Source organism: Leptodactylus fuscus, chromosome 5, assembly GCF_031893055.1.
Source record: "Leptodactylus fuscus isolate aLepFus1 chromosome 5, aLepFus1.hap2, whole genome shotgun sequence".
Lineage (NCBI taxonomy): Eukaryota > Metazoa > Chordata > Amphibia > Anura > Leptodactylidae > Leptodactylus > Leptodactylus fuscus.
The window spans coordinates 87980722-88008680 of NC_134269.1; the positions used below are offsets into that span (position 1 = coordinate 87980722).

Here is a 27959-nt window from a genome sequence, read left to right on the forward strand (position 1 = left end):
CCGTCACTCGTGGACTTGGTAAGTATGATTTTATCGAATGTTGCCTACCTCTGAAACGAGCATTTCCCCCCATAGACTATAATGGGGTTCGAAATCTGTTCGAACAATCGAACAGTGTGTGGCTGTTCGAATCAGATTTCGAACCTCGGACACTTTAGTGTTCGCTCATCTCTATACAGTATTAAAGCACAGTATGTAGGTATGTAGCAAACCTCTTTCTGAGTACAATATGTACTAAACCTTTCTGTATACAGTATTACAGTACCATATGTGGCAAACCTCTCTGTATGCAGCATTACAGAACAGTGTGTAGCAAACGTTTTTCTGTGTACAGTATTGAAGTACAGTATGCAGCAAACCTCTTCCTATATGCAGTATTACAGTACAGTATGTAGCAAACATCTTTCAGTGTACAGCATTGAAGTACAGTATGTAGCAGATGTCTTTCAGTGTACAGTATTGAAGTACAGTATGTAGCAGATGTCTTTCTGTGTACAGTATTGCAGTACCGTATATAGTAAACTTCTTCCTGCCAAGTTATCTTTAATGCCACTTAAATATTAATTGAAACATTTCAGTGAGGATCAGTATTGAGTATAAGATAGCACAGAATTATAGAACAGAAGATACATACTTCTTTTTGTCCATTGTTTCAATACAGGAAACTCTCCTGCACATTTCCTTGTAGACCTCTGGGCCATCCATACCTGTGTAACAAACAAACGTATTATTTGAAGCAAGGTGAGGTAAGACAGATGCTAAGTCTCGGAAAGACACAGAATATACACTGGTCAAAAAAATAATGGAACACTCAAACAACACATCCTAGATCTGAATGAATGAAATCTTTTCATTGAATACTTTGTTCTGTACAAAGTTGAATGTGATGACAACAAAATCACACAAAAATCATCAATGGAAATCAAATTTATTAACCAATGGAAGCCTGGATTTGGAGTCACCCCCAAAATGAAGGTGGAAAAACACACTACAGGCTGATCCAACTTTGATGTAATGTCCTTAAAACATGTCAAAATGAGGCTCAGTAGTGTGTGTGGCCTCCACGTGCCTGTATGGCCTCCCTACAACGCCTAGGCATGCTCCTGATGAGGTTGCGGATGGTCTCCTGAGGGATCTCCTCCCAGACCTGGACTAAAGCTTCTGCCAACTCCTGGACTTTATGTTTTTTGAGCAGTGTAATACAGGACTGCAAGTTTACCAGTTACATAGAATAAGAGCTGGCCTGGAACAAGAAAGAAGGTCTAGGCTCGCTTTCAGTTCACTTGGTTATCTGTGCATTATCTCCTTGAAATGTGATAATCTACCTGTTCAGGGGTGTAACAAGTAATCATGGGTGCCCATAGCAAAACCTGTAATGGGGTCCCACTCTACTGTGACCACCTTAGGCAACAAGTTTATAACTCCAAAAATTGTACAATTATTTTGGTCTAAAATACATTTGACATAATACAATCTATAAAAACAGATGTACAAAACTTTAACTTGATACTTTTCATCTGGCTTTAGAGGGTAAACTGTTATGTAACTGTAAACGATAAATAGCAATATTTCTGGCCATTATATGATTTATATTCAGCAGTTTCCCCATCTGTATACTCTATATGTAATTTGTAGTTCCCTCTAAGCTGGCGGGGGAAGACTAACTCCAATACATTGCATACAGTAAGTACAGGAGAATCTGCTCTATAACTGTCTACAGTATTAGCGATGAGCGAACAGTAAAATATTCCATATTCGATATTCATTTCAAATAGCCGCTCAATAGTCGACTATTTGAACAAATATCGAACCCCATTATAGTCTATGGGGAAAAATGCTTCGTTTCAGGGGATCCCACCATTCAACTCAGGAGAGTCACAAAGTCCACTACCTCAACTTGGACAGCAGGGGAAGCATGTCTGGGGGCATCTAACATGCCCAAGTCACTGTATTATGTCGGGATCCCTGTCAGCTTGCGATATGCGGGAGCTGACTTTTTCCTATAGGAATGCATTGACCAGCGTTGATTGGCCGAATACCATACAGAGTACAGCATTCGGCCAATCAACGCTGGTTCTGCCGGAGGCTCGTCTGTGAGGAGGTGGAGTCTAATATCAGACCAGAATGGAGACTGCTGTGGACCGATCTTAGACTCCGCCTCCACCGGCAGAACCATACTTTGTATGGCATTCAGCCAATCAACGCTGGTCAATGCATTCCTATGCCGAGATGTAGCAGAGCTACTCCGGAGATGCAGTCGAGATCAGCGCACGGCCAGCATTGCTACATCGGAGATGAAGCAGAGCTGGCCGTGCGTTGAGCTCTGATACACCCGAGATGCAGCAGAGCTGAGTGTGCAGCAAGGTTCAATGCACACTCAGCACTGCTACATCTCAGATGCAGCAGAGCTGAGTGTGCGTTGAACCCTGCTGCACACTCAGCTCTGCTGCATCTCAGATGTAGCAGTGCTGAGTGTGTGCTGAACTCTACTGCACACTCTGTTCTGCTGCATCTCTGTGTGTGCTGAGCTCTGCTGCTTCTCCATGTAGCAGAGCTGTGTCAGCACTGAGATCGGACCACAATGGCAACTGCTGTGGACCGATCTTAAACTCCACCTCCTACAGCAGAACCAGCGTTGATTAGCCGAATGCTGTACTCTATATGGCATTCGGCCAATCAACGCTGGTCAATGCATTCCTATGGAAAAAAATGAGCTTGCGCATATCGCAAGCTGACAGGAATCCCGACCAGATAGAGCCCCAAAAAGCTGGGTGAGTAACATTCCTACCTAAGTAAAGGTAATCCCTAGCTAACCCTGCCTGTACAGCTATCCCTGTCTCACAGTCGCATAGTTCACAGTCTCAAATTAATCGAATGTTAAATCCACTATTCGTATAAATTGGAGGTCACCTGATTTAGCCAGCCAATTACTTTTTCCGATTTTTTTTTCGATGCCTCCGTTGTCGTAGTTCCTGTCCCACCTCCCCTGCACAGTTATTGGTGCAAAAAAAGTGCCAGGGAAGGTGGGAGGGGATACAAATTTTTACTGCGTTTGCCTCGTGGTATTCGGCCTGATATTCAATCGAATATGTATTCGATCGAACAGTGTTCGCTCATCTCTACTGTCTATCACTCTATCTATCCACAGCTCAGATAAAGCAATTTAGTTGTGATAGAAAGCTACTATTCTGCATCATCAGGCTGTATTTCTGCTGCCATCTTCAAGACATCCTACTGCCCCCACCCCCCATAGTCATCTATAAATATATGTAACCTAAGTCGTGACCAGCAGTCTAAGGAAGGAAAACAGCATTTTTATTTACTTAGATATAATATAAAGTTTCTTATCTCCTGTACTAGTCATTTATGGAAGGCGTGTTGAAATGACAATGCCTATTTAATAGCAATAAATGTCAACTTAAACTATGTTGGAAGAATGTGTAGCAATAAATGAAAGCATCAAGTTAGAGTTTGCTACATCTTTAAACTATATGCATACTATGGCATGTTTTCTGAATTCTGTAATTAATATTGAGCTGCAGTAAAAAACCGCTGTGGAAAAGACTGTGACGGAAACGCATTGCTTTTTTTCTACAACGTTATTCACAGGAAGTCCACAGTTTAACTTTGTAAAATGCTGCATTTTCACAACGTGGGGCTTCAGCCTCTAAAGGGTTTTCTGGAATAAAGATATTGATGACCTATCTTGAAAATAGGTCATCAATATCAGATTGATAGGAGTCCAATACATGGCAACCCAACAGCCACTTGGAGAGAACAGAGATGGAAACAGAAGGTTCCGTTAATTGTGTAATGGCCAATCTGAATCACTACAAATGTGCAGTGATAAGACACATTACAATTAATAAGGGACATCAAATATTTGGCAGTCCCTCAGGGAATTTTTCTCTTGTGAACCCAAGAAACTTCAACCAAGAACGCCCTGAATTATACATCTGCACTCACATTTCTGAATAAGTTAAACTGAAAAGCTTCATCTATAACATGAAATATTGTGTAATTGAAAACAGTGTGTACTACATATGTATGTTCCTGTATGCCACACCTTTAAATTGTAGCTTTGTAAAGCGGAGCTCTTTGTCATGGTCTCTCAGCAGATAATGGAAATCCTCCCATGTCAGCTCATTCTTATTTTCAAATCCTGCCTCCTTAAACATAACTTCTATTACTTGTTCTGCTTGATCTTTAGTAAGGCAGTTGTTGGAGATTTCAATGAACGATCTGAAATCATAAATAGCTAGATGTTATTTTCACGATCTTACTGTAGAGCTAATCTAAATATAAAAATTCATATATTTCCTTCTCCCCTCAAGACAAAGCATGCATAGGTATGATGGAGTGGTGCCAAGCTTTCCTCCATTTATTTCTGTATTGGTGTACCCTTTTTCACATAATTGTGTAGCAAGGAGTGGGATTTATTTAGATGAATAATAGTATTTAGTATTCCCTATCTCAGCTGCACATACTACATTACCTAGCTTTCCTAGAACCCTGAAAGGGAAAACCTGGCAAGCCATGTTGTAATTACCTAACAAGAAGTAAATTTATTCAGGTAAATATAATATGTTATCCAGCTTTACCAGAACTCTGAAAGCTGAAATCTGGCAAGTTCAAGAGCAAGGAAGGAGATTTATTTTATAATATATTACTTTATTTTTATGCATTTCCTATTAAATCATTACCTGGTATACTACCGAACTTTCCTGGGGTGCTAGAAAAGCAACTCTGGCATGGTACACCATGCTATTAAGTACATACAGTATACATAGAGCATTAGTACAATAGTGTTGAGTAGTTTGAGCAGAAGGGAGAAGTATAAGAGCTTTCTTATATTAGCCATTACTTTTGTATCCACTCCTAGATATTGCTAAAAAGAACACACCAAAATCTGCAACAAAATAGCTGTTTTTCCTGCAATGTGGGGCCCCGGCCTAAAGCTGCAATGCAATTTAATACAAATATAATGTAACTGATAGTATTCTGACAATTCTGTGCAATGTTTTACTACTTGCAGAAAATGTAATGTACTTTAACATCGTGAAGAATTCCTCTTTTGAAAGAAATCCATTTCCATCAAGATCATACATGGTGAACATCAGTTTTGATTTCTCCTCTGGAGATCCTGTAATTGACAAAGACTGAGATGTAACGCACATTAAATAAATAAGTAAATGTATGTATGTATATATATATATATATATATATATATATATATATATATATGTAACGCAATTATGGTTTACATACACATATATAGAAAAAGATAGCTAGATATCATGCATTAGGTAGTCGGTGACTAACCTTTCATTAAAATTAATAATATATTTAGAAACTCTCGAAATGAAAGATATCCATTTCCATCTTCATCTGCCAGAGAGAACATTGACTCCACAAATAAGGAATGAGGCTTCAGTCCCAGGGATTCTGCAAACTCTGTTCTGCTCAGTTCACATTTAAGAGCCTCTTTCACCTTCAAGGAGCTTCCTGCGGTGAAACTTTCAACGCTTGACTGATCGATGTGAAGAACCTGCAGAGTTTATATAATAGGTACAAAAGACATAGTGAGAGAAGAAACAATATATTGGATATATAAAATGTATTAAATATGTCTTAATTAATATTATTTACAATGGCAGGAATTTATTATCCCATGTATGCCAGTTTTCTGGCATAGGTGGGTGATAATGTGGCACATCATTGGCGCAAGGACCTTTCTTATTTTTTTGTGCCAAAGATGTGACACATTCTCACTTCGGTGCCTCTGTCACCACTTTCTACAAAAGAAGATAGAGTGGGGTGGGAGCAGAGTGGGCTGGGGCCAGTTTTCTAACATATGTTAAGCACCAGGTGGCATAAATGCCGCGATTTTGCCACAGTGTTTTACAGTACCTGCAAAGTGGATGAGATTCTGGCTAATTCCAACCAAACATTGCAGGTAAACTCTGCGGACTTTCTGTGAAAAACGCTACGCGTTTCTGCAGTGCAGTCTTTACTGCAGTGCTTTTTGGCCTTGGTTCACTAAATAGGATGTCAGCCTACTACAGGAGATCTTTGCCAGTTCCTGACTGGCATAGATTTACATTGTAGCTCACAAGTAAGTGGCTGAATTATTAAAGCGGTTTTCCCATCTCAATGTTTCAGCAGTCTGCCTAAAGTCTGTTGTTCTCACTCCCTGAATTTCTTTCCCCTCTTCCCCTCCTTGCTGAACAGGCTTGAGAAGTATCACAATACTACTGCAGATCAGATAATATGCAGACGCTTCTAGAGAACTACTCAGTGTTATCTGTGTGTTACAGTGAGATAACAGGCTTTATCAGCAAACTGCAATTATCTGAACGGATTGCCCTGTCTGCACTGAGTAAGTGATGTCACTTGTCCTATCTCACAGGTCTGTGGTTATAGCAATGCTGTGTAAACAATGGAAGGAATAAGGTCACAGAGCAGGAAAACAAAGCAGCATTTCAAAAGCAATATATTTAGGAAAAGTTGTCATTTACATAAGTTACCAGTATAGATAGGATCCTTGAGATAGAACAACCCCTTTAAGAGGCCAGAACTTATTAGTAATTCAAGTGTGCCCTTGCACCAGCGGGGCTTTTTTTTTTTTTTTTTTTAACCCCTTAACGACCGGCCCATAGGGAATCTACGTCGGCACTTGCAGGTCCTTCCTGACTGCCCTATAGGAAAACTACGTCGGGCAGTCAGGGAAGGATTCCCTGTAAGTGCCGACATAATTGGATGGGATTTTAGCTGTATCTAACAGCTAAGACCCCATTCCATAACCCCCCATCGGAGGGGTCTCCGATCGGGGGGTTTTAACCCCTTCAGTTCCGTGATCAAACATGATCACGGAACTGAAGCGGTTCCGTGACAGTGCCGGCGGTATCGGCACCCCCCGCGGCGAGATCGGGGGGTGCCGATATACAAAACATGCAGTCTGGGGTCTGGCCAGTGACCCCAGACTGCTAAAGACCCCCCATACCTGGTTGATCCTGCCCGGGGTAAGAGGAAGTCAGACGCAGGCAGCCCCTGCGTCTGACTTCCTCTAGACGCTGCAAGACACTGACAGCTGTGTCCTGCAGCGTCTAATAGAGAATTAGTGATGCTTTTATCAAAGCATCACTAATCCAAGTGTCCTAAAGGGACACATGAAAAAGTAAGAGAAAAAAAGTGAAAAATAAATAAATAAAGTGTCTGATAAAAATGAATAAACTTATAAAGCCCCAAAATTCCCTTTTTTCTATAGAAAATGAATTATATTAAAAAAAAAACCTCAAAGTTAATAAAAACAATACATATTTGGTATCGTCGCGTCCGTAACAATCTGAACAATAAAACTGCAACAATATTTAATGCATACGGTGATCGTCGGAAAAAAAAAACGGAAAAAACCCGCCGGAAGTAGTGATTTTTCGCCATCTCACCTTACAAAATATGCTATAAAAAGTGATCAAAAAGTCATAATCACCGCACAACAGTACCAATAAAAAGCGCACATTGTCCCGCAAAAAATAAGCCCTCAACCAACACTGTCAACCAAAAAATAAAAATGTTGCGCCACTCAGAAGATGGTGATACAAAAAACGTTGATTTATGTCCCTAAATGTGTTTTTATTCTACAGAATTAGTATCGCATTAAAAAATAACATAAATGAGGTATCGCTGTAACCGTACCGACCCGCAGAATAAAGGTCACATGTTACTTATACTGTACGCTGCATGGCGAAAAATTTAAAAGGTAGAATGCAATGCCAGAATTGATTTTTCTTTAGAAAATCCAGCAAAAAAAGAGTTAATAAAATGTATTCAATAAGTTGTAGGCACCCAAAAATGGTGTCATTACAAAATGCATCTCATCCCGCAAACAACAAGCCCTTATATGGCCATGTCACCAGAAAAATAAAGAAAATATAGCATCTAGTAATGTGAAGACAAACAACCCCAAAATCGCCAAAATCATTAGAACACAACTGGCTGCGGCAGGAAGGGAATATATAAGCGAGCGAATATCAGGGGACACCCCAGATTTACAGCTTGTGAGGGAACAGACACCAGAAGTGACCCCCAAAGTGACCCCCAGTTTGACTCCCCCAATCATAGGAGCTACTGGGACATAGTAGGGAATTTGGTGTTCCCAATGTCCTCCGCACAGCTTATATATTCCCTCTTCGCCATCCGCTGTGCAGTCACGTCTGGGATACTAATACTCACTACACCCCCTGATAAATTCTTTGAGGGGTGCAGTTTTCAAAATGGGGTCACTCCTTTGGGGAATCCACTTTTCTGGTATCTTACAGGCTCTACAAACATGACATGGCGTCCAGATACCAAACATCTGAATCTGTGCTCCAAAAGCCGCATCGCGCTCCTTCCCTTCTGCGCCCTGCTGTGTACCCCAACTGCAGATTATGCCCCATGTATGCCACATGTATGACACTGGTGTACCCAGGATAACGTACGTAATGTCATATGTGGGTATATACTGATATTAGGGCACAGCCGGACACAGAAGGGAAGAACGGTTATTGGGTTTTTGGAGCACAGACGGTTTGGTTTTTGGATGCCATGACACTTTTGCAGAGCTGAAGCGCCAGTAAAGTGGAATCCCCTGATATGAGACCTTATTTTGGAAACTACACCCCTGAAGGATTCATCCAGGGGTAGACAGCATTTTAACCCCCAAATGTTGCTATAACTTATTATCCATAAATGAATACGCGGCTGATTGTGAAAGGTGAAAATGACCATTTTTCCAGGAATCCGTCATTTCAGTGCATAATATGTTGTGCCCGCCTTGTATCAGAGATGAACGCTCCAAAAGCTGTTGTGCCCGGGATACCCGCTTAACAGTGTTTGGAGTGTCTCTGCTGACATAAGTCGGGCACAACATATCAGATACTGAAATGGCGAATCTCTGGAAAACTTCATTTTTAACTTCTCATTATCAGCCGCAATTTCATTTCTGGAAACCAAATAAATGCAACACTCAAGGGTTAAAAATGCTCGCTACACCACTTGATAAATCCCATCAGTGGGCTAGTGTCCAAAATAGCGTGACATGTCTGCGGATTCCACTTTATTGGCAATTCAGGGGCTTTGCAAAAGTGACGTCCAAAAACCAAACTGTGCGCCAAAAACCAAAATAGCGCTCCTTCCCTTCTGTGCCCGGCTGTACCCAAATAGCCGATTCTACCCACACATGGCATTAAGTCCGTTATCCAGGGTACACCAATGTCATACATGTGGGCATACACCGCCATTTGGGTACACAGCAGGGCGCAGATGTGAAGGAGCGCTATGTGCTTTTGGAGTGCAGATTTAGATTGTTGGTGTTTGGACACCATGTCATATTTGCCGAGACCGTAAAATTTCCCCTACAAAATAGGGTCACTTCTTGGCGAATTCCAGTTTACTGTCACCTCCAGGGCTCTGCAAAAACAACATGGCGCCCCAAAAGTCCCTCTAACTCTGTACCCCAATAGCTAAAAAGCGCAGTGCTCCTTCCCTTCTGCGCCCTGCTGTGTGCCCAAGCAGCAGTTTACACCCACATATATAATTTTCTGCCCCTCGGGATGGCCCCTTAATAGTTTTAGGAGTGCATGTCTCTGACAACACAAAGTGGGTGCAACGTATTGGGCACCGAGATGGCAGATTTCTTTAAAAATTTCAATTTTCATTCTGTACATTAATTTTTGGGAAGCATTTTTAGGCTCAAAATGATAATACCCCTTGATACATTCCTTGATGGGTGTAGTTTTTAAAATGGGGTCACATCTGAGGACTTTCCATTGTATTGGTACTTTAGGGGCTCTGCAGATACGACATGGCACCTGAAAACTATTCCAGCAATATCTGCCCTCCAAAAGCCAAATAGCGCTCTTCCCATTCTAAGCCCCACCATGTCCCCATACAGCAGATTATGGCCACATATGGGATATTGCCGTGTTCAGGAGAAATTGTGTAACAAACTGTGGGGGGCATTTTCTCTTTTAACCCCTTGTGAAAATGAAAACTTTGGGGATAAAGGGACATTTTAGTAATTTTTAACCTACACATCCCAAGGTTAGTAAAATCTGTGAAACGGCTATAGGGTCAAAATGCTCACTATACCCCTCAATGAATACCTTAAGGGGTCTAGTTTATAAAATGGGGTCATTTATGGGGGTTTTCAATTGTTTTGGTAACTCAAATCTTGTTTGAATGTGCAATGGGCCTGAAATATCTGCAAGCAAAATTTGTGTCTTGAAATCCAGTTGGTGCTCCCATCTTTTTGGGCCCTACCGTGCGTCCGTACATAGGATTAAGGCCACAAAGTGTACATTTTTGAACACGGGAGAAATGGGGCCATCTATTTTGGGGTGTTTTTCTTAATTTTCATGCCTTGTGTGCAAAAAAACTGCCTTTAAAATGACTCTTTTGTGTAAAAAATATGAGAATTTTTTGTTTGACGCAAATTCTTTTAAAACCTATGGGGTCAAAATACTCACTATACCCCTCATTGAATACCTCAAGGGGTCTAGTTTATAAAATGGTGTCATTTATGGGGGTTTTCAATTATTTTGGTAACTCAAATCTTGTTTGAATGCGCAATGGGCCTGAAACATTTAGAAGCAAAAATTGTGTCTTGAAATCCAGTTGGTGCTCCCTTCTTTTTGGGCCCTACCGTGCGTCCGTACATAGGATTAAGGCCACAAAGTGTACATTTTTGAACACAGGAGAAATGGGGTCATCTATTTTGGGGTGTTTTTCTTCATTTTCATGTGTTATGTGCAAAAAAACTGCCTATAAAATGACACTTGTGTAAAAAATATGATTTTTTTTTTTTGTTTGACGCAAATTTTCTCAAAACTTATGGGGTCAAAGTACTCTCTATACCCCTCAATGAATACCCTAAGGGGTTTAGTTTATAAAATGGGGTCATTTATGGGGTTTTCAATTGCTTTGGTAACTCAAATCTTGTTTGAATGTGCAATGGGCCTAAAATATCTGCAAGCAAAATTTGTGTTTTGAAATCCAATTGGCCCTCCTTACCTCTTAGGCCCTACTATATGTGCGTACATAGGACTAAGGCCACAAAATGAACATATTTTAACACGGGAGAAGTGGGGTGATATATTTTGGGGTGTGTTTCTTCTTTTTGATGTGTTGTGTGCAAAAAAACTGGCTTTAAAATGACATATATTTGAAGAAAATGAAAATGTCATTTTTTTCATCATTTGTAATAATTCTTGCAAAACAATATTTATTTGATCAAAATACTCACTAAACCCCTCAAAGAATACCTGAAGGGGTCTAGTTTTCCAAATTGGGTCATTTAATGGGAGGTTCTGTCATTATTCCACCAATTCCTGTCTGCAAACAGAGCTTGGTACAGGAAAAAATGACAAACTCAAAATTTCCAAAATTTGCTTATAAACTTGATAAACTTGTAAATTGTCTAAGTTACTCAAATATGCTAAAATTATTTCAAATATGCGTGAAACACAAAAGGGACATTTGGAAGTATATAACTACTAACTTTTTTGCCCTGTATTATTGTGTATATGTGAGATATCGCAGCTAAAAATGGAAAACATTGAAAAATTTTCAAAATTTTCAGCATTTGCGAGTTTTTAAATAAATTTACGCAAGTTATATCAGTCTAATTTTACCTTCTCAGTAAAGTACAACATGTCATGAAAAAACAATATCAGAATCGCTTGGATGCGCTATACTGTTACAGAATTATTCACTGATAAAGTGACACAGGGCAAATTTCCAAAATTTGGCTTGGTCATTAAGGTCCAAAATAGGCTGGTCACTAAGGGGTTAAACTGTGATTTTTATTGAAATTTTTAAATAAACAGTAAACAAACAAACCAGGTGTTAAGGAAATGCTAGGACAGCAATTCCCCAGTAACTGTTTGAACCCTAGGACGGGACACAAGAGACAGTGAGCCCTAAGCTGAAGCCCCCAACTGACCCTTCCTATTGCCAGGCCCTATCCTACGTAATAGGTGGCAACTACGAAGATAGTCTCTTCCTGGATATGTGAGACACAAAACGCAGACAAGCACTGGTGTGCATGAGAGTCAAGACTAAATAGGGAGGAAGAACCCGCCCTGGAGTTGACAGGAAGGCAAGCTGTCAATCACACAAATTAACCACTTCAAGAACAGAGGCAAACAAGGGCAGAAGACGGATGTGGTGCAAATACAATCTCAGAACTAGAGCAGTGTTCAGACAGTGCGACCAAAAACTTTAAGCCAAGTAAATATTACTGCCAGAGCCGGAAATGGCGGGGAAAACAAATATTAGAGCAACATAAACAAAGTTGCAATACAAAGCTGCAATAAGAACCAATGAAAAAAGGAAAAACTGACAAGAGACAAAGACAGGGAGACACAAGGAATGAGGAGGGAAGGAGGAAGGAAGGGAATCAGAGACCACGGGTAGCACAATACGAGTCCCAGGGTGCCCAAACCGCTCGAAGCTTCTCAACTGTATTGTTTAGAGAAGCTGTGAGGTATTCCAAGCATCTAACATCTTTAATGCGGGCTAAAAGGAAGGGAATCGGAGGTGGCTGGGTAGACTTCCAATGGCAGGCTATAAGGGATTTAACTGCAGTACAGATATACAAAAATAAGATAGAGGGACATTTGCTCAGGGAGCGAGGGGGGAGATTGAGGAGGCAGGGGCCTTTTATTAACAGTGGGTGTGAGGGACAGAATATCTGTATATGACATAGACATTGGTTCAGCCATCTTGTTCTATATTTTTCATGTTTTAAACTTTGCATGAACTTCCTTGGCTCTTAGAGGTAGAATTTTCCGTAAATGTTAATTAGTACAGTGTCGCATCAGAATATCTTGAGAAACCTTGAAGCCTTTGAGAATGTTCTAATACTCCCTATTCCTGGCAGGACATGGTGATGGGAGTATTCCTCATTAAAATTGTTGTGTGGAGCATTCTCAGAGACTACTGACTGTAATAACTAAAATGATTTAATGTCAGGTGCTCAAGATGGCAGACACGGGCATTCATGTGTTAACTCCTGGGTGCACGTACTCAACATATGTGAACACCCATTATATTCTATGATCATTTATAATGCATGTTCTTATGTGATGTATTCTGTGATGCTTAAGGTGGAATAAAGCCTTTATTTCTTTTTATAATCCTATGCTTGCTAGCAAATAAACTGAGATGTATCTTGGAAACAGAACTGCATGTATCTGTGCCTCTGTATATCTCCCGAGCGCTCGATATGTCACCAATCTTCTTTTAATTCAGCACCTCATGGCATACCTGGAGAGTATTTGGGGTATTCCCCCCACAGTGGCAAATACCAATTCTAATAAATTCCCCTTGGTGTTTGTTTTCTGTTTTAGGCTAAAGCCCCATGTAGTGTGCCGCATGCCAAAAAGTGCTGTGGGAAAGCCCTCGGTGGAAACGCATTGTGCTTTTTTCTGCTTTTTTCAAAGACAGTCAGCAGATTTTCCTCTGAGGACTTTCTGATTCTATTATACCTGTACAAAAAACCGCAAGATTAGAAAACATGGTTGATTTCTTCTTAGGAACTGACCCTATGTCTATTGGTCACTTGGCAGTGCCACAGTTTAATCCCATTAAACTGAATGGGACTGAACTGCAGCATGGCTATGTGACCAACAGACGTGATGTCACCTCCTGAGAAGAAATCAGCCATGTTTTCTAATCCTGCACATCTATTAATGCTCTTGAATACTGGATTTTTCATAAGTCTATTTCAAGGAAATTGAAACCTACTAAGCTAATTAATTCTGGCTTTTACTTATGACAACCACACCTAAATGCACACCGAGCCAGAAGGAAGATATTGGCAGATCATGAATTATGCATAATCTCAATTAGTAGAATAGGGAAGAATCTCTGGTGAAACCTCTCAAAAAGACCTCTCTGAGAAGACCACATCTGACTTAGACCAGAATTTCAATTCCTTTATATCCTATTCCTAAAATAAACATTTTTTCACTGAATTTAGGGTGGTCGTTATATAATACAAAACTAATCTATGCAAGTGAATAGTATAAAAACATTGCCACAAAGGGAGATAACACCTTCAAGGAAGGGTACTGTTGCACGCCTGTAGTTTTACTGTGCAAGTATTTTTTGTAGCAAGAGGACATGCACTAATGGTGAGTATACACATGACACGTGTAACAGCGCTCTAAAAGTATTCACTTCAATAAACCTCATTTGCTCTCTATTATTAAATCAAATTTAATTATTACATATTAATTTTAGCCATCGATGGTTGACTGCTAATTGGCTACTATGCATTGATATGTGATGTCTAACCACATACCTAAGCATGATTATCAGTTAGGAGTCTACTAAAATCTGCAAGATATACGTAGATTCCTCCACGCATAACTCATCAGTTTGGTTAAGGACTCAATTTGTCTTAATAGCAGTTCAACATAAACTCACAACCAACATTGAAAGGCTACAACTTCTCCTTCCCCTGGGTGGTAACACATTCACACTAATAGGATAGTTAGAATATCATAACTCATCACAAAACAATGTTGTGTTTATGGTTAAAGGGGTTGTCCTGCATCAGCAAATTACCCCCTATTCACAGGATTAGGAGTAACTTGCCAATCGGTGTTCCACTGCTGGGACTCCTATGGACCTTTACCACTAGGGTGTTTTGTATTCAGTTATCTCTGGCAGACCCCATTCAAATGAATGATGTGGTGCAAAATCATGAATGAAGTTCTCAAAATCATTGTGGGTCCCTGCTCTAGGACACCCACCGATCAGCAAGTTACCCCCAATCCTGTGCATAGTGATTGGACAATGGTTTAACTTGTGATATACATATCTGCAGATACCAAGCCAAGATGAGAGCTAAGGGGGGACAGATCTGTAACTAAGAAACAACTAAATAGAATTTTGTGTACTTGACTAAGACATAGTCATTAGCACAGAAGTCTAAGGCCTCTCGTTTTGAATAGGCAGTGGTCACACATGTCCCATGGTGCTTTATGTCTATGGGGCTGAGAAAAAAAGCCATGGACTTAAGACTGAAGACTACTAGTCTGTAGGTGCTAGTAGTGGGGTCCCCAGCTATGTAATATTTATCTACTTTCCAGTGAATAGGTGGTACATTTTATATTTTGGACAACCCCTTAAATGATTAGAATTACTGATGTAATGTTGTTGTAGCAATGCATCACATTTTTGGATATAGTTGCATAGACTACTATAAGAATACACAATATATAATTTACCTGAGCAAAAGAGTGCCTAAAAAAAGTTTCCAGAATTTGACTTCTTTGTTTTTTAGTAACCGCCTCATTATGTAGGCTTTCTTCATCCATTCTGTTTTCCATTAAGGAAAACCCATTTTCTTGCAGCTGATTGATAAAACTTGTACATTCTTCTTCATTATAAAAATACAGCACCTATGATGAAATGAAATAATATTTTAAAATATGTGACGTAGCATTGCAGAAGTCTTCTAAAAGATCCTCTAGTCCAAGGTCAGCAACCTTTTTGGCAAGTTTTTTGCTGATTTCTTTTAGGCTAAGTTCCCACGTAGAGTTCCGTAGCAAAAACGCGCTGCAGGAAAAAAACTTGTGTTTCTTCACGCCGGTTTCCTCTGCAGACTTTCTTATTTAATTATACCCATAGGGAAACCGCTGGCATTTCTGTAGGTATAATTGACATTGTGCAGTTTCTAAAATTCCATCCACTTTGCTATGACTGTAAAACACCCAGTTTTTTCCGTTTATGCCATGTGGGGCCCCAGTCTTAAAAAGAATCTATCATTGGAAAAAGAGCTTTTGAGCTAAACATATGTCTGAATAGCCTTTTAAAAAGCTATTATACTACTATCTTTACTGTTTGTTGTCCCCGACATTTCTTTCTAAACCGCCGCTTTATTTCTTTAAGCGAATTAACCCCATGGAGCACCCTGGGTGTTCCCCACAGCCTCCGAGCATCCCCCATGTCATACCTTTGATACCGCCCCTCCACTGCTTGTGCACCATCTGACCTCCTCCTCAAATCTCAGTTCTCAGCTCAGTTCTCCAGAGAACTACACCAAAATGGCTGCTCGGACCTGCACAGTACCGCATGTCTGAGCGGTTATTTTGGTTTAGTTCTCTGCAGGCCAGGGTGCTCCATGGGGTTAATTAACATAAGGAAATTAAGTGGTTAGCCATTAAAAAGGTATCAACTACTGAAGACTATCAAGTTTTTTTTTTATATATTTCCTATCCACTGGCTAACACGGTACGAGAACAAACATTTTCCTTTGGCTTATTCTGAGCATAGGCCATAAAAAAGATTAACCCTGGACAACCCCTTTAATATGTCCCACACATTTTAACATCCCCCTACCTCACAGGATGTCAGCCCCATCACTGCTCCCACACAATTTAATGGCCCCATCACTGTACCCCATTCATTATGGGGGACCAGTGAAGAGACCACTGTATTGGAGGAGACCAGTGAAGTGGCCATAAAAAAATTTGGCCCAGACAGCCCAGACATTATAAAGAGGTTGTCTATAAACTGGAGTGATCACTGTGGTGGCCGCCATGGAGGTGTAAAAATACAAAAAAAACAAATTAAAAAAAAAAGTATACTTGTTCCCAGCACCCTATTGTCCCCCGCCTGTGTCTGTTCGGTCTCATGGTCTCATTTCTGCAAATTCTTTACCTAACTAGTCTCAGCGATCATATGAGGTGCAGGACTCCCAGCAAGGAGGCGTCAGCATGAGACCGAATGGACACTGGCAGCGCACAACGGAGCAACGGGGACAGATGAGTATGCTTTTTTATTTATTTGTTTTTGATTTTACACTTCCCGCCAGGGACATGGGTTGTGCCAATTCCTGGACAACCACTTTAAGGGCTCGTTCACACGGGGAAGTTGGCAGCGGATTTTGAGGCAGAATCCGCCTCAAAATCCGTTGCCAAAAATTGCTTCCAATGACTTCAATGGGAGCTGCTCGCTTCTTTTTTCCGCTAGCTAGTAGCGGAGAAAATAAGCGAGCTGCCCTATCTTGCTGCGGATTCCGCGGCTGAGTCAGTATCAGCATCCGCGGCGCGAGGCTCCGGCCCATTCATTTGGGCCTAATCCGGAGCGGAATGCCACGACGGGATGCCTGGCATCTGCAATGGAATGTTCACATGCGGAGTTCATGTATCTCTTTGTGAACTAGCCCTAAAGGATTTATTCATCTTTCTAATATTGATGGTTTGTCCTTAGGATAGGCCACCAATATTACATCTGCGATGATACAACAGCCAGGACCTCTGCAAATCAGCCTTTTCCAGGACCGAGCAGCTACAGGTAATAGTAGCATTTATAAGAGCCATGCTGTTCACTTGCCATACAAGGTGTAGCAGTACATTTAGGTAGTGCACATGGTATAGTGGGTGAGCAGCATGGCTCGCGACATGTTATTACCTTTAGTCGTCGTGTCTTGGTACCGCCACTGATCTGCAGGGTCCTGGCAGTGGGCCCCTAGAAACAACTCCACTGGTGGGCCCTAGACATCCCAGTCCAACCCTGTTTCATGATGCAAAAAAATGGGACAACTAGAAGAGGCTGTGAAGTTAAGCAGTTTCTTACCATATCATATTCATTGGGCACTTTAACTAGCAGCGTACGGCAGCCACGATTATTAGATTGAATTACGTTAAAGACCTGATGGTTTTGCATATTAATGGTTCGTATCACTGTAAATCTACTGTCCAAGATTTTGATCACTTGTGAATGAATTTGTAACAGAATAGGAGAAAGTGGTTCATTTGGACCTTGCCATTCTTGAGCTGGAAAAAAAAAAGGAACTAATACAATGTAATACACACCAAACAATGTTTTAGGATTGAATAGATTCTTATACACAGATTTTCAGATGTCATTAACATAACAAGACAGTTTATTATAAAAAAATGTTTACTAACAAACTCCATTTATTAGTTAGTTTCAGTTAGTGGTAGATACTCTCTGCTATGATGACACCGATATATTGCACATAGAGAAAACAGGAAACTGTGGTCCCTAAGGGCTCGTTCACATCTGCGTCCGGGCCGTGAGCGCGGGTGAGCATTTTGTGCTCTCCGCGGGGAAACCATTTTTTTTTTTTTAACTGGACACAAAGTCGGACATGCAATACTCTGTGTCTGGTTTAAAAAAATGGTTTCGCCACGGAAAACCCAAAACGCTTACCGGCACTCACTGCCGGACACGGTCTGACAGGTTCTGTCTTCGGCCTGCAGAAGATGGAAACCTGAGAACGGAGACCGGACACTGGTGTGAACCCAGCTAATTCACACTCTCACTTAAATAGCAGCAGCAACATTATACATTAGTAGTGAATAGAACTGATAGGAATAAAGCACTGGGGGGGGGGGGGGGCAGAAAAATTACTATTAGCTGCAGCAGCATTTTTATGTGTACATCTCTGCTCTCTCATTTAAGTCTTTCTCCTTCCTATCTCTAGATATGTAAGCGTAGCATATAATCCAATACCTCTGTGACCAGAGAGTCCATCTTGGTCTCCTAAGAAGGTTTTAGGAGATAATTTAGAGTGAGTGAGGCGATTACCTGCAATTCCTTCAGCAGATAGAACAGTTTTCATGCTGGATACAGCTCGCTTTTTTTGGATTTTTTTGAAATCTCTTTTTCGAGACTGAGCAACAGCACAGGCAATAAAAAAGCTGACTGAAACAAGAAAAGTAAATTGAAGAACATGTGAGATTGAATGGAAAGTAACATTAGTGTCATGAAATGCAGCCATGTAAAGTTAATTCTTCAGGATATTTTTATAGATCATTGAGTGTTGTGAACTCAATTACTTTTTTGCTTGTACTTTTAAGCTAAAACCGAACTAGTGTATTTAAGATTTATTTATGTATTATTTATTTTGCAGACCCTATAGAAATTCTGTTTGTAAAGGGACTCTATCACTGGGAAAAGTCATTTTTAACTAATCACATCCTTGCATAACCTTTAGAAAAGCTATTTCACACCTACCTTTAGTATGCAGATTGCCTCAGTGGTTTCTGAATAAGTCCGTTTTTATTCATATGCTAATGAGCTTTATATATGGTTTATACTTGTTTATATTAGGATATGCTCCCATAGTGGACATGGAATAGGAATTAGAGGTGAAGAAAACTACTCAAAGTTCTACTTACTTTCTGCCGCCCTGGCTTCCCGTGACTTACTTTCTCAGTGTTGATCATTTTCTTCCATGGAAAACAATGGGAGTCAGTCATGGAAAAATTTGGTGCTAATTTTGAGGCGAAATCTGCCTCAAAGTCAGTGCAAAATTCTGGCATGTGAACATACCCTTAAAATTTAAGTAACATGCCATTCTCTGAATATTATTTTGAAATGTTCAGAATATATAGATATAGAATTAAAAGTTGGTCAACTTTATAAAAAAAATTGATCAATTCATCCAATTTTATTACCTTTATTTGAGTTAGGAGCTGCATTCAAAGATCTTCTGGCAATGTAATAGGAACACTAAAGAAGCTTTGATATCAGATATATTATCTAAACTATGATAGTGCTGTGGGATCATTTATTCCCACTGTTTTACCACTGCATAGACCGCTCTAAAGATTATGCTTTATGTAACGTACATCATGAGAACTAAAGTTCTGTATTTCTTATAAATACAGCTATGGAATATAAGAGTATGTCCACACAAGATGGATAAACTATGGACTTTTTGCCATCAGTTCCATGATGGAACATACTGTAATTCAGAATCAGAACAAAATAAATGATAAATCAACTATGGAACACAGTAATAAATATTCTTCTCTGGGGGGGTCTGGAGAGTTGCAAAGAGCATCAGCCTTTACAGAATTTGTGGTGAGTCTGAGATTCCAAAAAATGAGTCTTTCTAAAGAGTGGTCAAAATAAGCGGTGTTGACCTGAATCGTATGTTACCTTCTTATATTAGAAATATAGTTAAATCTACAAACCTAAAGGAAAAGCACAAATGATCACAATAAGACTGCTGTATCCGATTATACATCCTTCAAAGTAATCAATGGCGGTGAGAGGAACACAAGGTGGAAGCATTGTAGATGCTGTTTGTGCTGGCTGAGGACATGGATCACCTAAAAGTTGAAAGATAGTATAATAAACAGCAATATGGAAGCTGGATTTTAATAAGTATTTATTTTTTTACAATAGATCAAATATATCCAATCAAGATTTTTCCAGACCACTGAGATAAGATTATCTTATGTTAGTATTGCTAGAAGTGACCATCCTTAGCACAGAAAACTGTAATATCATTCTTTAAGAGAACAAACCTTCCCACTCTCTAATGTTTAAGTACTATGAAGATGCTGCATTTGATGTTACTACAATATTGTTTTGCTATAAATAGGGAAAAATGTGCAAAAGTATTCCTACTTAAACATGGGGTGATGTTTACTGCAGTGCTAACTTAAAGAGGACCTTTCATCAGATTGGGCACAGGCAGTTCTATATACTGCTGGAAAGCCGACAGTGCACTGAATTCAGCGCTGTAGAGTGTGAGCGCAGAGGAGCGCCCCCTCCCCTCCTGATAATACTCGTCTATGAACGAGCTGTGTGAGCAGAGGGAGGGGGCGTTCCTCCCCGTTCACTCTGTACAGCGCAATAGGCGCTGCTGAGCAGAAGGGCATCCCTGGATAATTGTCAGAAACGGCCTTCTGACTGTAAAACGCTACGGTCCCGGGACCGATAGCGCTTTACCAGGGGCACAGATCGGGAAAGCCGACAGTGCGCTGAATTCAGCGCACTGTCGGCTTTCCAACAGTATATAAAACTGCATGTGCCCAATCTGATGAAAGGTCCTTTTTAATGGATTTGCTAAAATACTGTTAAGGGTTGGTTCACACTAGCGCCCGATCTCCGTTTTGCAGGTTTCCGTTTCCTGCCCGAGAAACAGGACAGGAGACGGAAACCTGTAGTCAGTTTCATTTGGAAAGTGTCTGGCCGTTTGGAGCGTTTTGCGATCTCCGCGCCGAAACCATTTTTTTAACCGGCACAATGTCGGACATTCAGGACTTTGTGTCTGGTTAAAAAAAAAACGGTTTCGGGGCAGAGAGCACAAAACGCTCACAAGCACTCACAGCCAGACATTGTCTGCCAGGTTTCTGTCTTCTGTCTGCAGAAGACGGAAACCTGAAAGCGGAGAAAGGGGCGCAGATGTGAACCCGGCGAAACTGATAACCATTACCCTATAGTATATAAGTGTGCTGCAGCTGTATATGGTAGGGAGACTTTCTGAAAGACATAAGCTAACACTGAGTTCAAGGAGATTTGATGAAAGCCATGTGTATATAGGTAGTCTATGACTTTACATTGGATGAAGGCATTCTTTGACAGGTACTATGAGAAGAGTGTATGAGAAGAGTGCTGCCACCTAGCACCTTATGTGGGGCACATCCTACTATTCACTGTATATGGATGCTCACCCCAGTTCACACTAGTTATGGGGAACTTTCTATCAAACAGGTGATGTTATTCAGTAATGCTTGGTATTAATCAGTCATGAGATGTTGGTAATTTTCAGTTATTGTAAGGTGTTATTTATTTATTAAGGATGTACAACTACATGTTCTCAAATGACGGTACCTGGTAGAAGGGCTAGTATCGGCTGTATATATATATATATATATATATATATATATATATATATATATATATATATGCTCTTTTTCATGGTCATCTTTGCTTGGGTCAAAGGTCATTCTGTATCTCTATAGATACCCTATATGTATAATGAATTTGAGTACAGATTTGTGTAAGCACATTGTTCCAATGATCAGTTTTTCCCTTTTGCCCTGAAGGTATGTCTGCAGTATTTTAAAATGATCAATCCACATGTTGAACAAAGTCAAACTGCATTGAGAACTTGTTTTCCCACATAGCCTATACTACAATAAAACTCCACCTAAGATTTACATATGCTGGCAGGAAGAACAGAGTGATACACAGTGATACATCGGTGAGCACATTCAATCAATTGGGCTGAAAGAACTCAATATTCTTTCCAATGGACCGCAGCCAAGGTGTTGTTCTCTGCCAGATTTTAGCTTGTTCTGAACCTCATTACTGATTGTGGAAACATTATATTAAAAGGGTTGGACACCTTATAGCTAGAAGAGTATAGAATGGGCAATTACTTTATCTCTACTAATAATGGAATCACCGATTTCGACTGGCAGACACTTTGGTAGATATGAACAGTGGAGGCCTATGTCTTTTAGAGTTCTTAACATTTGCCACATGCAGAAAGGCTTTCTTGATGGTAGAACAATGATAGTTAATTTGAAAAGGGCCTCCTGAGATGGGTGACTGTGAATTGGGGAAGTCCAAACTCTTTAGAGATAGTTTTATAATTTTTTTTACAGACTGATCAGAATCACAACTCTTCTTTTAAAGTCCTCAGAAATCTCCTTTGTTTGTGTCATGATACACTTCCACAAACGTGTTGTGAAGATCATATATTGATAGATCACTGTTCTTCAAATATAATAGTTTGCCCAGGTTGTCCACCTAATTGTCCTCCAATTGATTGAAAACACCCGAAATCCACTCGCAGGCTGTGAGGTCATTGAGGAGACTGGAAAAGGACTTAGACAATATAGTTTTAAATGCCACAACGGAGCCCAGGAGAGGTGAGTACAATAGTTTATTATTTTCCCACATCTCCCCTGGTCCTCCACTTATTATACTCTGGGGTCTAAAGAGACCCCGAAGTGTAATAATGAAGTTCAGTTCATAACAAATCTGGCAGATGAACCTTTTCAATTATTAACAAGACAAATCTGCATGGTACACCCATTTCTACAAAACGCAATGGAAAAATGAAAGTACAAGGTATTTTTTGTATTGTGTTTTCTGCTGTGTTTCCACAAAATGTGGCGTTAGCCTAAAACCTATGCTGAGACATCAAGTTCTTACTTCACAGCATTGCCGTATCTATCTAAATGCTGAATATTATTTTTTAGTAGTAAAGGAATAAATGTGTCAAAAGATTGAGTTTCTGGGTTCCAAACTTGAACTCACCGTCCACCCAAGTGAATACATTCCGCTGGATGTCTCCAAATTCTGCAGCAGTAACTGCTAAAATGACATCATGGAATGAAGCATTCTTAATCTTTGCTATTTCATCTGGAGTAAATAATCTACAGCAGAAACAAATATTATATAAGTTAGTGTTCTGTAGGACTAATGCCCAAATACACGTGAGCAACTGCAGCTTCTAAATTAAGTAAAAAGATAGCCTTTAATTTAGAAACCAGAAAAAAACTGACCTGGTTATGTGATGCAGGCGCACCCTTCCTGAATGTAAACTAGTTCATGGCCAGACAGTGCCAGAAAAGGACTCATAGGAATCACAACAAAAACAATTAAGCATTCCTAGTAGTTAAATCAAAACCAAATATGTATTCCCCCAAGGTACAAAGCAATCGCTTGATCTCCACTTCTGGTATGTGACAGACAATCAGAAAGGAACAATTTCCACCGACATCTTGCAATATTGCATTCCATACGCACTCCATAAGGGCCTCTATAAGGGCTGAGACAGCTCCATTTTTTTGCTGGTGAAATTTTTTCTATTTTGAGATTTTAATATGTAATATACACCTTAGATATAAGCATATATAAGGTCGATATTTACCATCTTGAAAAAAATGTATTGTTTTTATACTTGATTCTTTTGCTATCTTTTCTTATTATCTTGGATGAGGACATGGGGGGTCCAGACTTTTTCATGGGCCGCACACCAGCATTTGTTTTGTATGTCTATCAAAAGCAGATCAATTTTTTTTGTTTTAGTCTATATATATTTTGTCTCTCGCTGCTTGAAAAATGAATGACACACCAATGCCATCTGTTTTCTTAAAGGAGATATGGACAGTTTCATTGGTGCAATGAAAAAAATGCTTCCAGACTCGAGTGGGTACGCATGGTGTCTGCAAAAAATGTAGATGCTGTATGTTTGTGAAATTTGGATGTGTAAATAAGGCCTTACTAGGAAAGTTGTTCCATAATAGCATATTCCTAAATCCACCAAATGAGCGCTACTTTCTTTATATGTAGCCTTCCTAAAATAACCCTCATCCACAGTATGTAAGACATTTATTATCCTTGCAAAAAATGCTGCAAACACTTCAAAAATAGTGTCCGAACACCTTGGTGGTTGCCTTTATGATATAAACACTTAGTAGTAGTATTATTCTTGTCTTTGTGCCAGGGTTCACAACGTCTCTCTAACCAGGAAAACCTGTTAGGTCATCTGTTTTACATACCGAAAAAACTTCCTCATGGTTACTCAGACCAGTAGTAAGGAATGACAGTTCACAATGATCAAACATTAGCTGGCATAAAATAAGTATATCCATTGCAAGATGTGTGAACTTAATAGCTTTTTCCAGGGTGAGGATATTGACTTTCCCGGGATTGTGCAAAGTTGCAATACTTGTTCAAGTTCTGTGTCATCATTGTTTACATGTAATTCACTATATAGTACTGGCTGTATAATGAATAAGTCATCAATATCCTGAAACTGAGAAACCTCTTTAAGATAAGGCCTTAGTCACAAATCCGCATTTCATGTACGTAAGGTGTCCGCATTTTTTGCAGACACAACACATATATATTCATTTCTATGAGTTTATTCAGATATGCGGACATGTAAATGAGGCCTAACACTGCACATAGTGATATGCAACTAAGAACTCTACAGAAAAAAAACACAGTGGAAAAAACAATACCAAAAATGCTTGCACTTTTTCACTGCATTTTTTTCTTCTCATCAATACAAGGAAAACACAAGTAAAGTTGACATGATGCATTTTTTTTTTACCAGGACAGCTTTATTAAGCTTACTGTTTCCTATGCCAGTCTTAGTAAAGGCCTAGACATTATGGTTTGTGAAGAGACATCTACATATTCATAAATCTGGTGCAGTCCCGTGTGTCAGAATGGACATGTATATTGATATAGATTCTCATTATAACTCACTGGTGTGAGTCAGGCTAAGGCACCTGATTTATCAAGAGGATCAGGCGCACAGCCATGTGCCACAATGGATATCTATGCCAGTCAGAAAGTGTATAACTCATGACAGAAATTGGCGTGAGCTATAATAAATGTGTTAAACTGAAATGTCCCTGCCCTGGCCTTTTCTCCACCCTGGTTCAACCACTTTCGAGGAACGTGGTAAGCAATGTGCAGAATGATGGCTGTGGTGCGTTTTTGGTGTTAGAAAGGGCCTTGCGCCAAAGATGCACCACAGTATCACAGATCAGCTAGTATAGGTGTATTGATAAATTCCATCCCCCCCCCCAATTGTGTACATAATTACTATAGGCACACTGATGGAAATGTGGTTTCATATAGCTCATATTTGTTTACACATTGTCTGCAATTGGCAAATTGGTTTATTATAATATTTACCCATTTCTTTTATTTTCAAACCAGAATCGGTCTCCATCACGCAAGCGTTGGAACTGGTTCATTGTAATGGCCGTGATTAGTTCTCCAGGATCTCCATAACATTCCAACAGGGCTCCAGGGAGAAGCTCCAGTTTACTGGTGTCATTGCCATATAATATAGCTAAGTCATCAAATAACTGGAATACAGAACACAAGAAATAGGCTTTTATACTGGTAGTTCCTACAATGATACTAAAAGACTAGGTTCAGATAGTGAAATTTGAAGAGAGGGCATTCTTTCATATTCCAGTCCTGTGGATCCCGCGGCAGAAAGCTGAAGCAGAGCTTTGGCTTTCTGCCACATGTTTGCTTTATGATTACCCTCAGAATGGGGATATCTCACTAAATTTTTCAGCATTCTAAAATAAAAGTGTTCATCACTGACTGTCATTGAAAACAATAGGAGGCAAATTCTAGCCAGAATTTGGAAATGTTTTTTTGACATGGAATCCACTTCAAAATTAGCTCCATATTCTACCATGTGAACAGATGACATCCATGTGTTGCACGTGTTTGTGCCGTTCATTCACGGCCAGCAGCTAGTACATGGTGATGTGCAACCTGTCTAGGGCCTACACCTGCATGCACATATCTTAATAAAATCACCAGAACTTAAAGGAACAAAAATCTGCTTTGAAGCTGGAAATGTTAAAAATGCACCCCAAAACCTATATTTCTTGAAAGTAGACATCCTGAATATTACATGTGCCTCATGTCCACCTTCATGTCACTTTGTGACAAACACAAATCATTTTTGAAAAAATGCACTAAAACATATTTGCACCTAAAACTCATATTTAGTCATAAATTCACACACAATACACATATAAAATAACAGATCAAGGTGTACACTATTTATATACACTGTAAACATCAAGTACATGAGCTTGGACTTTCAAAAACACAAACAGAAGACAAGCAAGATTTTGCTGTTGTTCACTAATATGTTAAAAATCTATACTGCACATATCATACTGTCGCTATGGTACCAAAACCTAACTTTTTTTTGAGATTCCACAGCATACTGTGTGTAAAACTACAACATAATATTTCATATACACAACCACCTTCATGCCCATGCGACTTGGCAGCAAACAGAGATTAAAAGCAAAAATTGCACAAAAATTCAAATTTGCCATAATGTGCCGATTCAAGCAATCCCTTTCTGCAAACAAAATGTACTTTCCAAAAAACTGCAATATATTTATATTTATACATATCATACATATAGATATGTGTAGATGTTAAAGAAACAACAAAAATCTCAGAAATTTTGTGCATGCGAACTAAATAGCAATTTACTTAAAAATATAATTTTCTATCCCCCTATAAAAATTGTATAAGGAAAAATATCTTTGTACCGGGTAAAAATTGTAATGCTAAAGAATAATTATAGTCTCTATACTTAACTAATGTGATGTGGAGGGGTTAGGCATAGGGATACCATTACTGCGCTATGAACTATTTAACTAGGCTTGTTGCATGAGTTGTGGTGGCAGGATCTGAGTGAGGAGAAACAGAGTTGGTGTTAGGGAATTGCTAGGACAGCAATCCCCCAGTAGCTGTTGAAAACCCTGGGGCTGGTCACAAGAGACAGTGAGCCCTAAGCTGAAGCCTCCCCACTGTCCCTTCCTATTGCTGGTCCTATCCTACGTAATAGGCGGCAACCACAAAGATGGTCCCTTCCTGTATATGTGAAACACAAAACGCAGACAAGACGGACAACAACAAAGGGAGGTCAGCTATCCAAGGGTCAGTAACAGTCGAGCGATGCAGTGCCAAATTGGAGTCCAAAGAATAGTCAGTAGGGAAAGCCAGAGGTCAAGGATTAGAATGCAAGCAAGGATAGTGACAGCAAAAAGCAAGTACGCACAAGGAAATAGCAAGCACTGGTGTGAATGAGAGCCAAGACTAAATAGGGAGGAAGAACCCACCCCTGGAGTTGACAGGAAGGCAGGCTGTCAATCACAGGGCAAGGCCAGATTAACCATTAGAGGAGCAGAAAGAAATGAAGGTGAAGGAGATGGGTGTGGTGGAAAATCAATTACCAAGGTGAAAGAATAGGGGAGTGTTCAGAGTGCAAAAAGAACCCAAAGGAATAAATCACAACCGAACACATCTCCTGCGCTGCAGCATGCGGCCGGATGATGACGTCAAAGCCTGGACGGGCAAAGATGTTACAGTTGGTCCTTCTATACAACATATTAAATTATCTCTTTTGCTCTTAATGAACGCACCATAGTAGTTTGGTGGGGGAAACGCGTTGAGCTTTTAAAGAACTTTGAAATTAGTGCTGGGACATGTTTCATCTAGCAGCGTAGTCTGTTTACTTGGAGCCTAGAAATTATTGCTTTGACACTCTGTTCTCAGTTGCTATACATTTGGCAGCTGAGGGCAATTTATGTGGGTTGGAGGCACTAATTCGGAAGCAAGAC

At 39.9% G+C, this 27959-nt stretch overlaps 1 protein-coding gene across 1 annotated transcript in view; it reads right to left on the bottom strand.

Moving 5' to 3' along the window:
* LOC142203152 (dual oxidase 1-like) overlaps positions 1-27959 on the bottom strand; it is a 94088-nt gene that overhangs the window by 20608 nt on the left and 45521 nt on the right. The window contains exons 13-22 of the mRNA XM_075273672.1: positions 25486-25661; positions 23089-23207; positions 20004-20141; positions 18610-18726; positions 17632-17831; positions 15279-15452; positions 5323-5548; positions 5050-5143; positions 4067-4242; positions 635-707 (exon numbers count right to left, since the gene is read on the bottom strand). Coding sequence (XP_075129773.1) covers positions 635-707; positions 4067-4242; positions 5050-5143; positions 5323-5548; positions 15279-15452; positions 17632-17831; positions 18610-18726; positions 20004-20141; positions 23089-23207; positions 25486-25661 — 1493 coding nt within the window. The remainder of the gene's footprint in view (positions 1-634; positions 708-4066; positions 4243-5049; positions 5144-5322; positions 5549-15278; positions 15453-17631; positions 17832-18609; positions 18727-20003; positions 20142-23088; positions 23208-25485; positions 25662-27959) is intronic.